Below are 14,445 nucleotides of genomic sequence, written 5' to 3'. Positions count from 1 at the left end.
TGCACCTGGAGGATATGTGTCCGAATTTCCAGTACTGGAAGCATCGCATAGGCGGCGGGACATAGGGCTTGACATCGCACCGGTAGATCATGACCTTGACTTTCTCAGGCAAGCAGTCGTCCTCAAAGGCCAGTATGAAGGCACTGGTAGCGACCCTATTATCCTTGGGCCCCCTAAAGACACGACGGACAAAGTGTTCATCTCGTCGTGCCAGGTTCTTCTGTAGCTCGTCATCAGACTGTAGCAGAAGATCTTTATGAAAGATAATCCTCTAGGCCAAATTTAAAGACTTATGGGGAGTGACATTAATGGGGATGTCACCGAGCTTCTCACAGGCGAGTAATGCCCGTGACTGTGCAGATGAAGCTGCTTGTATCAGAATGGCCCTGCTCCTCATTTTGGAAAGAGACGCCACTTCCCCAAACTTATCTTCGAGATTATGCAGAAATAAAAGAGTCTTAGTCCCCAAAAACGAATCCCCATCAGTTCTGCTGCACACAAGGTATCGCACTGAATACAGCTCCTGTCTGTCCGCAGCCCTACGTTTCTCCCATGGTGTGGTTAGGGAAGGGAACGATTTGGGGTTATATGCCACAGCGTTAAATTCCACCTTACCGCGCTTAGAGACATTGGCGGTCGGGCGACCACCAGATTGAGATTTCAACCCCTTCATTGCGGGGCATCCTCCCCGGTGCCACCCACTCCGACGAGGGGCCCTCCCCACGGGCACCACCGAGCCGCAGCAAAGGCCACCTGGCAGGATGGCCGTTGCTGTGGCCCTGTTTTTCAGGGGGCTGCAACCTAGAGGGTACATGACGACCCCACCACAACGGGCCGGCTAGCGTGCTGGATTTTGGGTGCCACGAGTAGTCCATAGTTATCGTGGGTGCAGATGGTGACGAACTAAGGGTGTAACTTACGCAACCCATCAGGTGTGTATGTCCTAAATGAGGGATGGAGGCTGCAGTTATGACGCCAAGACGATGAAGAGTGCCAAGGTCTAAGGACACAGAGGACTGGTGCACCGCGTAAGGCGTCCTTCCCCAAAAGGCTCGTACTTCTGGTGAATTTGGAAGAATGGAGGTCTAACCCTAATGGGGACCATCTCATTAAAGGCCGAAACAGTTCAGACTCCTTTCAGTCGCCTCTTACGACAGGCAGGAACACCGCGGGCCTATTCTTACCCCAGGGCCCGCAGGGGGGTCTTAGCTGTTGTGCTGCAGTTACGGGAGTGTTTCCCCAACAGGTTAACGCCCGCCCACACACCACTCTTGTAACCCAGCATACTCTACAAAGTGTCAACATGTCGCCTCGGTTGCTCGATCACCAGACATGTCTGCATTCGGTCACATATGGAACATCACCAGACAGCAACTCTAGCGTCATTCACAATCCGCATTAACCGTGTCTGTATTGACCGAAAAAGTGCAGCACGAGTGGAACTCCATCCCACAAATTGACATCCTCCACATGTGCAGCATGATGCATGCACGTTTGCACGGTTGCATTTAACATTCTCAGGGTTGCACCGGTTATTACTGTACCAGCGTTTCACATCTCTCGATGACATTAACCTGTGATCGTGGAATGTTAATCACTGACATAAGTCACCTACATAAATGTATTCCCGAAATTTCATTACTCTACATTAATTACTTTTTTGGTGTTGGGACTTTTTTCGCCAGTGTATATCATCTTAAGGAGTTACTGACATTTAGTCAGAGGCAGGGCTATACCCAGATGAGTCGGTGTCCAGCCATCTAGCGACGTCCACAGTAATAAACGTCTAAATACCGCCAGCAGCACCCAAGCGCAGGCAGTCCGTCGGGCGGCGTGATGGTTGGATATGGTGTTATGGGCGCTCAACAGTGTAGTCTTTAGGGCCCGAACGGAATCAATAACGGGCGAGTGTCACTAAACTGCAGCAAGTGCAAAAATAAGAGTAAAATTAGAGGTGACACTCTACATAGGCAGTGTGCACGTCAACAGTAGCAAAGTGGAAAGCAGCATGTAAAGAGGAGAACTACAAGAGAACGTAGGGGAAGAGGTTAAAATGAAACACACAGCACATGTTTGGAACTGGCCTATTACAAGTACAAAAAGGAGTGGTCAGTCACTCGGAAACACACTAAAAGTTCCAATCTAAAATTTTAGGCTGAAGCCCAGAAACATCACGGTACCTTAGAACTTTCTTGACACTCCCCTCGTCATCGGCTAAAATCGAGGGCAGATCCCCACTAATATTAACTTCCGCCCTAACAGAATGTTATGAATCACACTTAACTAAAATGTGGCGTACAGTGATTCGTACTCCACAGGCAGCACACAGCGGGGGTTCCTCTCCCGTAGTAAGAAGGCATGCATAAGGGGACAGTGCCCTATGCAAAGACGTGTAAGGGTCACTTCGTCACGCCTAGGTGACCGGCAGGAGGAACACCGCGGCTGGATGGTTGGTGGCTTGAAGAAGCCGCAAAAACTTTATTACCAGCTCTTCATACAGTTATTGACCAAATCTAAAAATTTAAATCGCTGTAGTAGTCTACCCATAACGAGAAATACTGGCGTGGAAAACTTAGGTACGAAGGTAACTTTCCACGATGTGTCGCTACCAAGGAAATACCTCGATAAAACTTGGACCATACGTAAGTAGAGTAGTCGTGGTATAGTAAACATGGTAACTGAAACAAATACCCAATGAGAAGAACAGGAATGACACTTTCGTTCAAAGAAAATGATTACACTGAAGTTCCCATGATTGATGACGGTCCCCTGGACAAAGTAATCGCACACAGTCATACACAAAAATGAAGGCATACCCAAACCCAGCCCTGAAAAGTCGCACATACGGAAGGAGTACAGACTGACACTGACGCTCACTGGTGGCTGCACCACGCTCCAGGATCTGCAGGTCCAGTATGTACGCTCATGCGACATCATACCTCCCACATCTTTCCTCCTACAGTATATAATCCACTTTTACTGTACTAGGTCAAAGACAAATGAGCGCACTGCATGAGTTTTTTTGAGAAAGAGATTTGGTATATGTGAGTCTGAAAGAAATTATCTGGAATACTTTAATCCAGAGATGAAAAATTGTTCATAAACATACATAATTGTTTAGTTTCGATGGAGAAAAAATTTATAGGATTTTTTCCAGGTAACCAGTGCATGCGCAAGAATGAAACGTTTATTTGTCAGAACTATTAGTCCATCAGAGAACTAAAACTTTCGCAATTAGTGTTAATTTGACCTCTTTGTTTTACACCGCAGATAACTCAGTTAGTTGGAATAATTGTTATGTAATGAGTAGATTTTGGAACCGTTAAAGTCTTCTTGTGTGATCCAGTCGTATTGTCAGTAATCAGAGTGTGATTTCTCAAGAACGATTTTCTTTAAAGTAAAACCCATCTCGATTAGTCATAGTAAAGTTTCAAATATTTTGTCGTGTGTGCTTTGCACGTTACGCCACACGTATTCAAAGACTGTTTCTGATAAACGGAAAGAAAGAAAGTACCATTTTTTCCTTTTATTTTCCTTTAGCTGCTGCGCCTGCTGATTTGTATTTGCTTTTGAGAACGTCACTACCCCAGACACAAAAATAACGTGCTGAGCAAGAGGTGAGTCACTTCTATTTCGGGGCATTTTGCATTTTTGAAAACAGCGTGCAGTCGGGATTGTCAAATTTCGTGATAGCAAACAGATTAACTTTAAGTGAAGTGTTGGTAATTGCAGACAGTTATTTTCTTCCGAGTAGAGCAGTAATTTGTTTTTGTAGATGATTCAAGTCAGACATTGGACTTTGTATCACTCAGCGTTTACAACGTACTTTGGTACTGTGTTTTAGTTACATTTTTTCATTTGAAGACACAATTAGTTTCATTTGTCATTTAAGTAGATTAATTTTCTTTATTTCAGATTCTACACATCGTGAAGTTTAAAGTTTTGTTTCACTACAGTATTCACATGTGTAATACAGATCCAAACAACAGGCAGTTTCGCTCATCAACTAAATTAAATATCTAAAGTACACATTACATGAGGAGAAAGTTTTTGAAATCAGGTACATTCAGTTTTCTCACACACAGTAACTTTTTTGTAGAAAGCTTACACTCCTCAAAGCATAACATCGTACCAAATGGACCACCAACTCTTTTAACACGAAGTACTCATCAGTTAGCAGCATCGTGACACAGTACTCCTTCCCCATATGCGTCTTTTGAGGGGTGTATTCGGCCCTGAATTCATTTTGCGGATGCCACAATGTGTGACCACATCCAACACCACACATGGAGGGGCTCTTCGAATGAGATGACATGCGGCTAATGCACCGGCGTGCCCATTCCCCAGACGTCCAGAAACACGCTTTTCTGCCCGAGCCGATCACATACCCTCACTCCCCTATTACCGCTTTTAGTGAGTGGGTATGTTGAGAACATTCACATGTTTTATGTGTAAGATTTTTAACAAATTAACTAGATAAATTAAATTAATTACATTACTCAATATTATATATAATATTATAAAAAGGTTGATATAGCATAATTAACTTAATTAATTCACAAAAAGGTTATGTATTACAAACACACCAAGTGTGCTCAATGTAACCAATTACTATTACGTATAAAAATCCAACCCAATTTTGAACACAGTAATTAAAATCTTTAGAGAACAAAATAAAATTTTAATTAAAAATATAGGCGTTTTGACCACACTAAAAATTACTTTAAAAATTCATTTTGATGTACAAATTCAGTGGGGGATGGCCATCCCACAATACATTTTTAGATAAAACGATTTTAATATTTTATATTTAATTCTCTGTTGGATGATCATCCAACACTAGATTGCAGTGATACAAATCAGAACAAGATATCTTACCATTATTTTTAAGTTTATTGACTCCTTTACATCTCAATTTAATATCCCCTTCTTGAGCAAGACTAGAGTTACAACAACTAATTAATTTCGAATATCTGTCTAGCAAAATAATTTTAAATTCATTATTTAGTAACAACGATATTTTGTCTCCATGTCTAGCATTCAAATATTCACAACCAGCAATGTTATAGAAAAAAACTTACTTGTAGCGAGCGCAAAAACCTTTTTTTTAAAAAAAAAATGATTTCTAGCATTGTTGAGCTGCTTCAGTGAGGCTTTCATTCATATAGCATAAAATTTATTAAGAAATTTTAAAGCCTGTATCATAATTCTATAGAACAATTATCATACTGAAATGAGAGTTCTTTCTTAATGGTTTTGTTTATTATACTTTTTATTAACATATCTTGTTATTTGGCTGCACTCTAACTGTGTCTTTCCTTTCACTTCATCCTCAGTTAATCTGTGCACTGTGTGCACCTGACACGTTTTTAATGCAAAGCCTTTTTATGAATTAATTAAATTAATTGTGTTGTATTGTATAATCATTTGTATCAGATAAAAAAGTCGAAGCTTGATAATATATAGATTTATAATGTAATTAATTTTATTAATTCATTAAAAAGTTTATGCATTAAAAATGTGCCAAGTGCATTCAATGTACCCACTTACAACTGAGCATTATCCCAATTGTGATGATTTCAGTGTAATTACTATCTTTGATTGAAAGTGTCATCCATGTTTGTCTCAATAAGTATTTCATGAACTTAACTTTCGTACTGCACAGTAGCAGTTCTTTTTGTGTATGGTCCAAATTTCATCGAGCTATGCTTCTTAGCACTAACACATTGTTGGAAGGTACTATCTTCCTGAAGTTCTGCACATCGATGTGTAATCAACTGTTTGGTAATAACCTAAAGCGTAGCACAATAAGGCAGGTGTAGGAGTTAGTGTGCCTGTCTTGAAGCTGTGCAGTTCAAGGTGCGCAAATTACCAGATTTGGTTTTGACATTTTCATGGGTGTATAGTCTGCTATCAACACAACAAACATAATTGGACTTTGCGTCTTCAACAAAGGTTTTACATGCTTAACGTTAAACATTTAATACACTTACGCACTTGCAATCAGACGTTTGAAGTTCTTTTATAGGTGAGAGTTGGAGTATTTAAATAATCGTGGGTTGGTTGCTTACTGTCCTGCAGTACTAGATTATGTGCTGCGAGCAGCATGTCACGAGGTAAGCAACAATTACAAAGCAAGTTCGACAGTTCAGGCAATGTGTTGTAACCCCAAGTTCTCTTTCAACCGAAACAGCATCAGCGTCATATTAAAACCGAATTACGAGTATCTGGGAAATATATTTGCTGTAGCTGAATGTAGTATTCGTCATAACCCGCCTAAGGCACTTGGTTGTTTTCGGCTTTTGCCGGAATTTTTCAGCACAGTCCAGACCTATACGGTATGGGATAAAAACACACACACACACACACACACACACACACACACACACACACACACACGCGCGCGCGCGCGCGCGCGCGCGCTCGTCTGACGTATTAAGGTCAACTTTTTTTTTAATGGTATGCTATAGTTTGGCACTTATTTTCTGATAGCGGCTATCATGATGAATCCAATGATATGTGACAGTAAGGTGTTCGAATGTCACAAAAGTGGCATGAACGTCTATTCACAGAAGGTGTTCGAAGTGGGGACCATTGGTATCAGTGCACTGCTGCAGTCTTCTTATCACGGATTGAGTGGTATTCCCTAACACGTCGGCACTTATATCGAAGCACATACTCTGACAATTCTATCTCGCATATCTTCAGGTGTAGTTGGAACGTCTTTATAAACAATGTTTCTTTTCCTACCCCACAAGAAAAAATCCAGAGGCGTCGACTCTGGCGAAGGAGACGGCCACGATACATCTCCTCCGCGTCTCTGCAACTCATTTCTAGCCATCAGCGAAAAATGTGCCAGACACCCATCGTGTTGACACCACATTCTGTTCCTTGTTCCTAGGTGTACTTACTCCCATTCAGATTTCCTTTGATGAAATAGGGGCCTATAATTCTGCCCTCCAGGATACCACACCATACATTCACCGACCACGGTTTTTGATGTGCAACTTGCCGCAGTCAACATGGATTTTCAATTGCCCAATAATGCATGTTACGCAAATTAACATTTCCATGGTTCGTGAATGTAGACTCATCAGTAAACAAAATCAAATCAATGTGTCATCCCTCTGTATCTGAAGTTGAGCCCATCGGCAGAATTCAGTGCGATGCATGGCGTCCGCACAGTTAATTCATGGTGGAGACTGGTATGGTAAGGATGATATTCATGGCGATGCGGAACATGAGCAACAGTACTCTGGCTATGGCAGGTTTCCTTGCGACTTGGCACGAACTAGCAGAAAGATCTCGAACCACAATGGCAAGAGCACCAATTTCCGTTTCCTCGCTAGTAAGTTTCCTCTGCCTGATATGTTTCCGATGCGTTAAAGATGCAGTTGTTCTCAATTTATCATTCACATATTTGAATGTACCACGTGTAGGATGAGTACGTTGAGGATATCTTTCAGTGTGTAAGTCGCTCTCCAGCTCTTCACTGAATTTCGTTAGCATTCTCCGTAAATGAGAACCATATCGACTTGTTCTTCGAAGGAATGCATCATTCACATTCACTTGAGTCGACGACACTAGTCTTTTTCGTTCCTATTAGAGTTGTAATGCGAAACTGTCAATGGTGTTTACAAGTCAATGGCACGTTAGATGGATACGCCAAATTCGACGAATATTTACTATTTGCACGACATACGAGAGAGAATTGTCAGAGCAGGTGCTTCAATAAGTGCCGACGTGTTAGGGACTACCACTCAATCCATGATAAGAAGACTGCAGCACTGCACTGATACCAATGGTCCCCACTTCGAACACCTTCTGGAAATGGACGTTGAATGCATCTTTTTGACCTTCGCTGACCTTCAAAGACCTTACTATTACACATCATTGGAATCATTGGATTCGTGTCGATAGCCGCTATCAGAAAATAAGCGCGAAACTACAGCATCCCATTAAAAAAAAATCGAAGTTACCCTTTGTATCTCTGAAGCGACTCCACTCAGCAACAAAAAACCAACTTCATGTTACGGCCCCCGTTGTCCCATGCAATATTTGTCCCACAAACTTTTCAGCTACTATCATACTTTCGGAGTTGTTCTAGTTGGCAGTAGTTAGTGACTCATTCTGTATAAAGGACAATGTCCTGACTGACTGACTGACTCTCTCATTCACTCACTGACTCACCCATCATCATCCAGCCCAAACAGAAAAGGAACAGAAACTTGAAATTTGGAGAGGATGTTGATCTCGTATTGCAGGCGTCGATTAAGAAGGGATTTTTCGAAATACCCTCCGTAAAGGGTTGAAATTTTCTGAGAATATATCGTTGTTGAGGCAATTCTGAAACCAGACCTACGAAAATTAGTATTTGTTTTCTTGGTCAGAAATAAAGAAATACGTGTTTCAGCATTTTTGGTAATGTAACGCGTATTAGGGGATGAAAGCTTTTTTGAAAATAAATCATTATTAAAGAACCACTAAAGTATTTTAAAGGTAAATCTATGAAAGTTGGTATTTCCCTTCTCATTTAGATGCACAGAAATGAATGTTAGGGAATAAAATTTCCTATGGAATTACGTCCAGAAGAACGCAAAAAGTATGATTTACAAGATCCTAGTACTCCAGTTACCAATAACTGGATTGGACAAACAGGTCATTGGGCCAGGTGCTATACTGTACGTCAATCGATTCAAGTCGGAGGTAATGGGGAGGTATATCAGTAGCCACAAGGCAGAACGGTCTGACAAATAAATCGAAATCAGTCTTAAACGTGCAACGTCTTCAAATCTCTTTTAGAACTCGTGATGAAATTTTTCTGTGACTGGAACAAGGGTAGTCATGCCTGGTCCAGAAGTGACTGTCTCGAGTTGCGACAAATTTTCCAAGCCATGAACTTGAAGTAGATTTATGCATGCCATTAACTTTTGTTTTATAGCATTAGTCTTGTGCATAATATTTGTTTGCAAATCATGTTCCCCTGCATTAAAATATTTCCTGTAATCAAATAATTCGTGAAGTCACTGCTCTATTTTCCCTTAATTGAGTTTTTTCACTAATCACATTATCTTTGTGCCCGGTGTTGTAAGCTGGTGTAATAAGTCAGTTTATTTGTCCCGCACGGCGCACAGCGCGGAGACTGTGTGGACCCGGCGCGCCCCCACGGGAGCCCGGGGGGCGACACGGAGAGGGGCGACGTACCTGCGTGTTGAGGCCGACGTAGATGAGCGGGTTGTAGCAGATGGAGGACTTGGCGACGAGCGCCGGCACCACGGCCAGCCCGGGGCTCACGAGCCGGTGGTCGCCGAAGGCGATGAGCAGCGCCAGCGCCGAGTAGGGCGTCCAGGCGAGCAGGAAGGCGGCGATCATGACGGCCACCATCAGCGCCACGCGGGACTCGGCTCGCGTCGCCCGGCCCGACCGCAGGGTGTTCTGCAACAGCGGGCGGGGCGGCTGTCACCGGGGCGGGGGTGCGGGCGCTGCCGGCACGACGGGGCGGGCTGCGGAACTCTGGAACACACCTGGATGTGGTGGGCGAAGGACCCGCCATAGTGGACAGACCGCACGACAGGTGGTGCTCACTGTGTCACCGCTGTGGCAGGGGCGCGGCGCGGCGCTGGGCCGCATCGCAGGTGCACGCAGCTATTTTCTGGAGACTACAAAACTGCTCTGTAGGAATCAGCATGAATTTCGAAAAAGACGATCGAGTGAAACCCAGCTCGCGCTATTCCTCCACGAGACTCAGAGGGCCATAGACACGGGTACCCAGGTAGATGCCGTGTTTCTTGACTTCCGGAAGGCGTTTCATACAGTTCCCCACAGTCGTTGAATGAAGGAAGTATGATCATATGGAATATCAGACCAATTGTGTGATTGGATTGAAGAGTTCCTAGGTAACTGAACGCAGCATGTCATTCTCAATGGAGAGAAGTCTTCCGAAGTAAGAGTAATTTCAGGTGTGCCGCAGGGGAGTGTCGTAGGACCGTTGCTATTCACAATATACATAAATGACCTTGTGGATGACATCGGAAGTTCACGGAGGCTTTTTGCAGATGATGCTGTGGTATATCGAGATGTTGTAACAATGGAAAATTGTAATGAAATGCGGGAGGATCTGCAGCGAATTGACGCATGGTGCAGGGAATGGCAACTGAATCTCAATCTAGACAAGTATAATGTGCTGCGAATACACAGAAAGAAATATCCCTTATCATTTAGCTACAAAATAGCAGGTCAGCAGCTGGAAGCAGTTAATTCCATAAATTATCTGGGAGTACGCATTAGGAGTGATTTAAAATGGAATGATCATATAATGTTGATCGTCGGTAAATCAGATGCCAGACTGAGATTCATTGGAAGAATCCTAAGAGAATGCAATCCGAAAACAAAGGAAGTAGGTTACAGTATGCTTGTTCGCCCACTGCTTGAATACTGCTCAGCAGTGTGGGATCCGTACCAGATACGGTTGACAGATGAGATAGCGAAGATCCAACGGAGAGCAGAGCGTTTCGTTAGAGGATCATTTAGTAATCGCGAAAGCGTTACGGAGATGATAGATAAATTCTAGTGGAAGACTCTGCAGGAGAGACGCTCAGTAGCTCGGTACGGGCTTTTGTTGAAGTTTCGAGAACATAGCTTCACCGAGCAGTCAATCAGTATATTGCTCCCTTCTACGTATATCTCGCGAAGAGACCATCAGGATAAAATCAGAGAGAGCCCACACAGGCATACCGAGAATCCTTCTTTCCACGAACAATACGAGACTGGACTAGGAGAGCCGATAGAGGTACTCAAGGTACCCTCCGCCACACACCGTCAGGTGGCTTGCTGAGTATGGACGTAGATGTAGGGGTCAGAAGCGGGCCGCTAAGTCGCAGCATTCAGTGTTCAGTTTCAATATTTCTTTCTATATTTCCATTATTTCGCGTAACTGCGAAGGTGGTCTGTTTCTTCGCTGGTGTACTCTGCGACGTTGGAGGGAGGCGCGCCCCGCACTCCGGGATGCTGGAGCCGACCCCTGCCAGAGCAGGCCAGCTCTCGTGCGCCGGTGTGGCGGCTGCCGAAGGCTCCGAATCCCGCCGGCCGCTGGGTTCAACTGGGCTGGCGCGCACGCAGTGCTGACCTGCCACGCTGTTTCGTCAGCCATTGCTGACGTACTCGTAGTTCGTGGCTAATTTATTATCGATTCGCACTGCGAACTTGCAGTGGCCGGAGCGAGGGGACCCAGAATTCATGTTGTAAGGTGTCAGGCAAATCCAACACCTTACATGAAAACCCTGACATGATAAGCAAATCCAGTAGTATGTCACATAGTTCCGAATAAATCGTGACATTAAATTAACCAAAGTAATACGAGTAACGAGTGAGCAAAATGGAATACCACAGACTAACACAAGAATGCCTAAATGCATGTCGTACCTTCCCACCGTTAGGCAGACGCAGTTCCGAGGGGAGAAACGAGGACAGAAGCCGAGAGCAGAACCGTGTTAAGCTAGAAGGCCCTAAGATAAGGGAAGGTCTGGACACCTACGGCGCCAGCTAGCCAGTAGGGCCACACAACCGGCACGTTTTAGCGTGATACTTTTTCGCGTCTCTGTTAAGTAAAGGACCACCCCCCAGCCCATGTTAAAAGCTAGAGCCCTCCAGAAAAACAGTATAGATCTTACGATAACACAAAAAGGGCCACTACCACCCGCAAGTTTTAGCGTGAGACTATTTCGCGTCTCAGGTACGTCAAGGACCACCCCCCCCCCCCCCCCCCCAGCCCATGTTCAAAGATAGAGCCCTCCAGAAGAACAGTATAGATCTTACGATAACGCTAAAAGGACCACACTAGCTGCAGGTTTTAGCGTGAGACTTTTTAGCGTCTCTGTTACGTTGCAAACTTTAAAAAACATTGCCCCACCACGAAAAGTATAACGTTTCTCACTGGATAGACAGAATTTTTGTAGTCGGAGCTTAAGGTTAACATTGAGACCCTGATTGGTCAGATGAAAACATAGCCAGATAGTTTTTTTAAACCAACTTCGGTAAATTGTAGTAAGGAGAAGTTAGAGTAGAGTTGGTTCCGAGACGGCGAGCTGGATGGCTGCTGCGCCGGCCGCTGCCGCCCTGACGCTGCTTAAACACCGACAAGGTAATGAACGCACGCGATGCCGCATTTTTGAGCGCATAAGGCTTCACTCAGAACTGCAGAAGTCTCATCTGTTACACCCCCTTTTTGCGTAATACTAGTGTCGATCGTTAATTAAAACTCATGGTGTTCACATTTGCCACTTGAAGAACAGATCTGAAACGCGATGATTTTTCTTTTATATAGTTATTGAGAAGCCACATCAGCCACTGTAATTTACGACAAGTTAGATAAGTTATTAAAGATAATTGAGGGTCACTGTAGACCATTTTGATAGTTTTCTCTTTTGTGAAACTTAAATTAAACCTAGATTATAGATATGATATGGCATATGTCATCCTTCGATCGATTGTAGAACTTGGAAACCCATTCAGGGAATATTCGTTCACATTTTTGTTGAACGCAGTTGGTTTTTACCATCCTGTATTAAAAAACATTTCCTTTTATCAATAGTGCAATTTATAAACGATGTTTTGTGAGTAGAATAAAATTTCCAATGGTAAACTTAACTGCTTTTTCGACGTTATTTTACCAGCTAACTAAAAATAGGAAAGCCTTGAACCCTTTCTACTATATTTAGTTAGTATTCAGATTCTTTTACAGGGAGTGCAGTGGAGCTGACGCTGAGATCATTTAGTATTTGGTTATATCATCGCTAGTCTCACTGAACTCTTCTGAATTCTACATGTCATGTGTGGTCTGGCGTCTCCTTACCAGCAACAGGACCCAGGTTCAAACTAGTTAATTCCCTAAAAAACACGCTCAGAGCGTCGTTGCGCGAAAGTGGTAGGGAGACACGATATAGTACAAACAGACACCTCCATGAATTTTTAGAACGTGTAGTTGCCGAGTTGTTCTCGCTTTGCAACCGCAGTACCTGAGTGACTTAGCGCAGAATCTGCTCAGTCAGTTAATTCGAAAGGTATTGAAATCGATTCACTCGTTCTTCACAGCATTTTAACTTCCTAAATTATTCGTGACTCGAATCCAAAATTCATTTGGTGATTAAGTATTTGAGCTTTGTCTGTCACGTTTCGCTTGTTCACTGATGAGACGTGTACTACTCACTTGCTCTGTCTTTCTAATGCCAACTACATCAAGTGCTATTCAAATATTCTCTCTCATTTCAGTTACCCACGTCTTTTAAAGTCATTTGCGTGCCGTACACACTGCGCAAGTGAAACGACCACACAATTCAAATGAACCCGTGCCTCTAATAACTGATACATTTCACGATTTTCCGACGATATTTCACTTTCTGGATAGCGTCGACTACTCTCAATAATATATTGGTGTTGATCATTTGGATTTGCAGCTCCTTGTGTTTACTGTTTTTGCAGTTAAAATTCTAGCATCTAAGGTCCGCCAGTTATGCAAAACACCCTTTTTTTTCAAGTTGCCAAACATGTTTCAGCACCACCGTGCTATCATCACTGCGTTTCCGTTTTATTTAATCGGTAATGTGAACATTTTTACTAAATAATTACAAAATTATGTGGATATTTAGTTCAAACAATAATTCCTTTGTTTTTGTTAATAACTTTACACTTGGTGTGCATTATTTTTCAGTACAACTTATTATTTATTACAGGTAGCTTGTCATCTACAAACAAAATATGTTGATGAGAAATTTTGTTGGGAGTTAACCTATCATCATGCGGTAAGTGTTTTATCATGTTGTACTCTTTCTACAGTTGATACATGGCTCAAAACATTGTATATACATATGGCATAGTTTTTCCAAATCGGGGAATGTTAGGGTTCGCTTGTTGTGGTCATCCAACATTGAGCAATACACTTAAAAGATACACAGTTCAAGCAGAAGGGTTACATTTTGAGGAATCGAATTGTGAGGACAGTAGAGGGTCAGCGAGGCGAAAATACAAAGTCCAGTAGGAATCCTTGGATATCTCAAAAATTGATGAATGTAACTGATGAAAATAAAAAATATAAAATGCTGCTACTGAAACAGGCAAAATCGAATTAGAGACTGACAGATATTGGCTTACGACCTCGGTTGTTAGCGGACAGGTCTAGCGTGTGGGCGCAGCTGTCGACACGGAGACAAGCAGAGTAGAGCAGGGAGGTGTGGTTCGTTTCCTGGTGGCCGAGGTGCTGGACTGCCTGGAATTCACCTTTGTGTGTCCGCTGTGTATGTGAAACACTGGCTATCACTGACGTGTGTGCACGGCTGCTGGAGGAGATTCCTGAAAGGGCGCACACCACTGAAAGACGATTCGCACCACGGGCAGGCACCCTGATGTGATGCGGTGAATCGACGGCCTTATCCTGGCTGACTGACGAATCGC

At 43.3% G+C, this 14,445-nt stretch overlaps 1 protein-coding gene across 1 annotated transcript in view; it reads right to left on the bottom strand.

Annotated features, from left to right (window-relative positions):
* Nucleotides 1-14,445, bottom strand: part of LOC126291537 (melanopsin-like) — a 254,604-nt gene that overhangs the window by 33,254 nt on the left and 206,905 nt on the right. The window contains exon 7 of the mRNA XM_049985038.1: nt 9,205-9,435. Within this exon, the coding sequence (XP_049840995.1) occupies nt 9,205-9,435 (231 nt within the window). The remainder of the gene's footprint in view (nt 1-9,204; nt 9,436-14,445) is intronic.

Source organism: Schistocerca gregaria, chromosome 9 (assembly GCF_023897955.1).
Source record: "Schistocerca gregaria isolate iqSchGreg1 chromosome 9, iqSchGreg1.2, whole genome shotgun sequence".
Taxonomy (NCBI): domain Eukaryota; kingdom Metazoa; phylum Arthropoda; class Insecta; order Orthoptera; family Acrididae; genus Schistocerca; species Schistocerca gregaria.
This window is presented reverse-complemented; position numbering and strand designations above follow the sequence as displayed.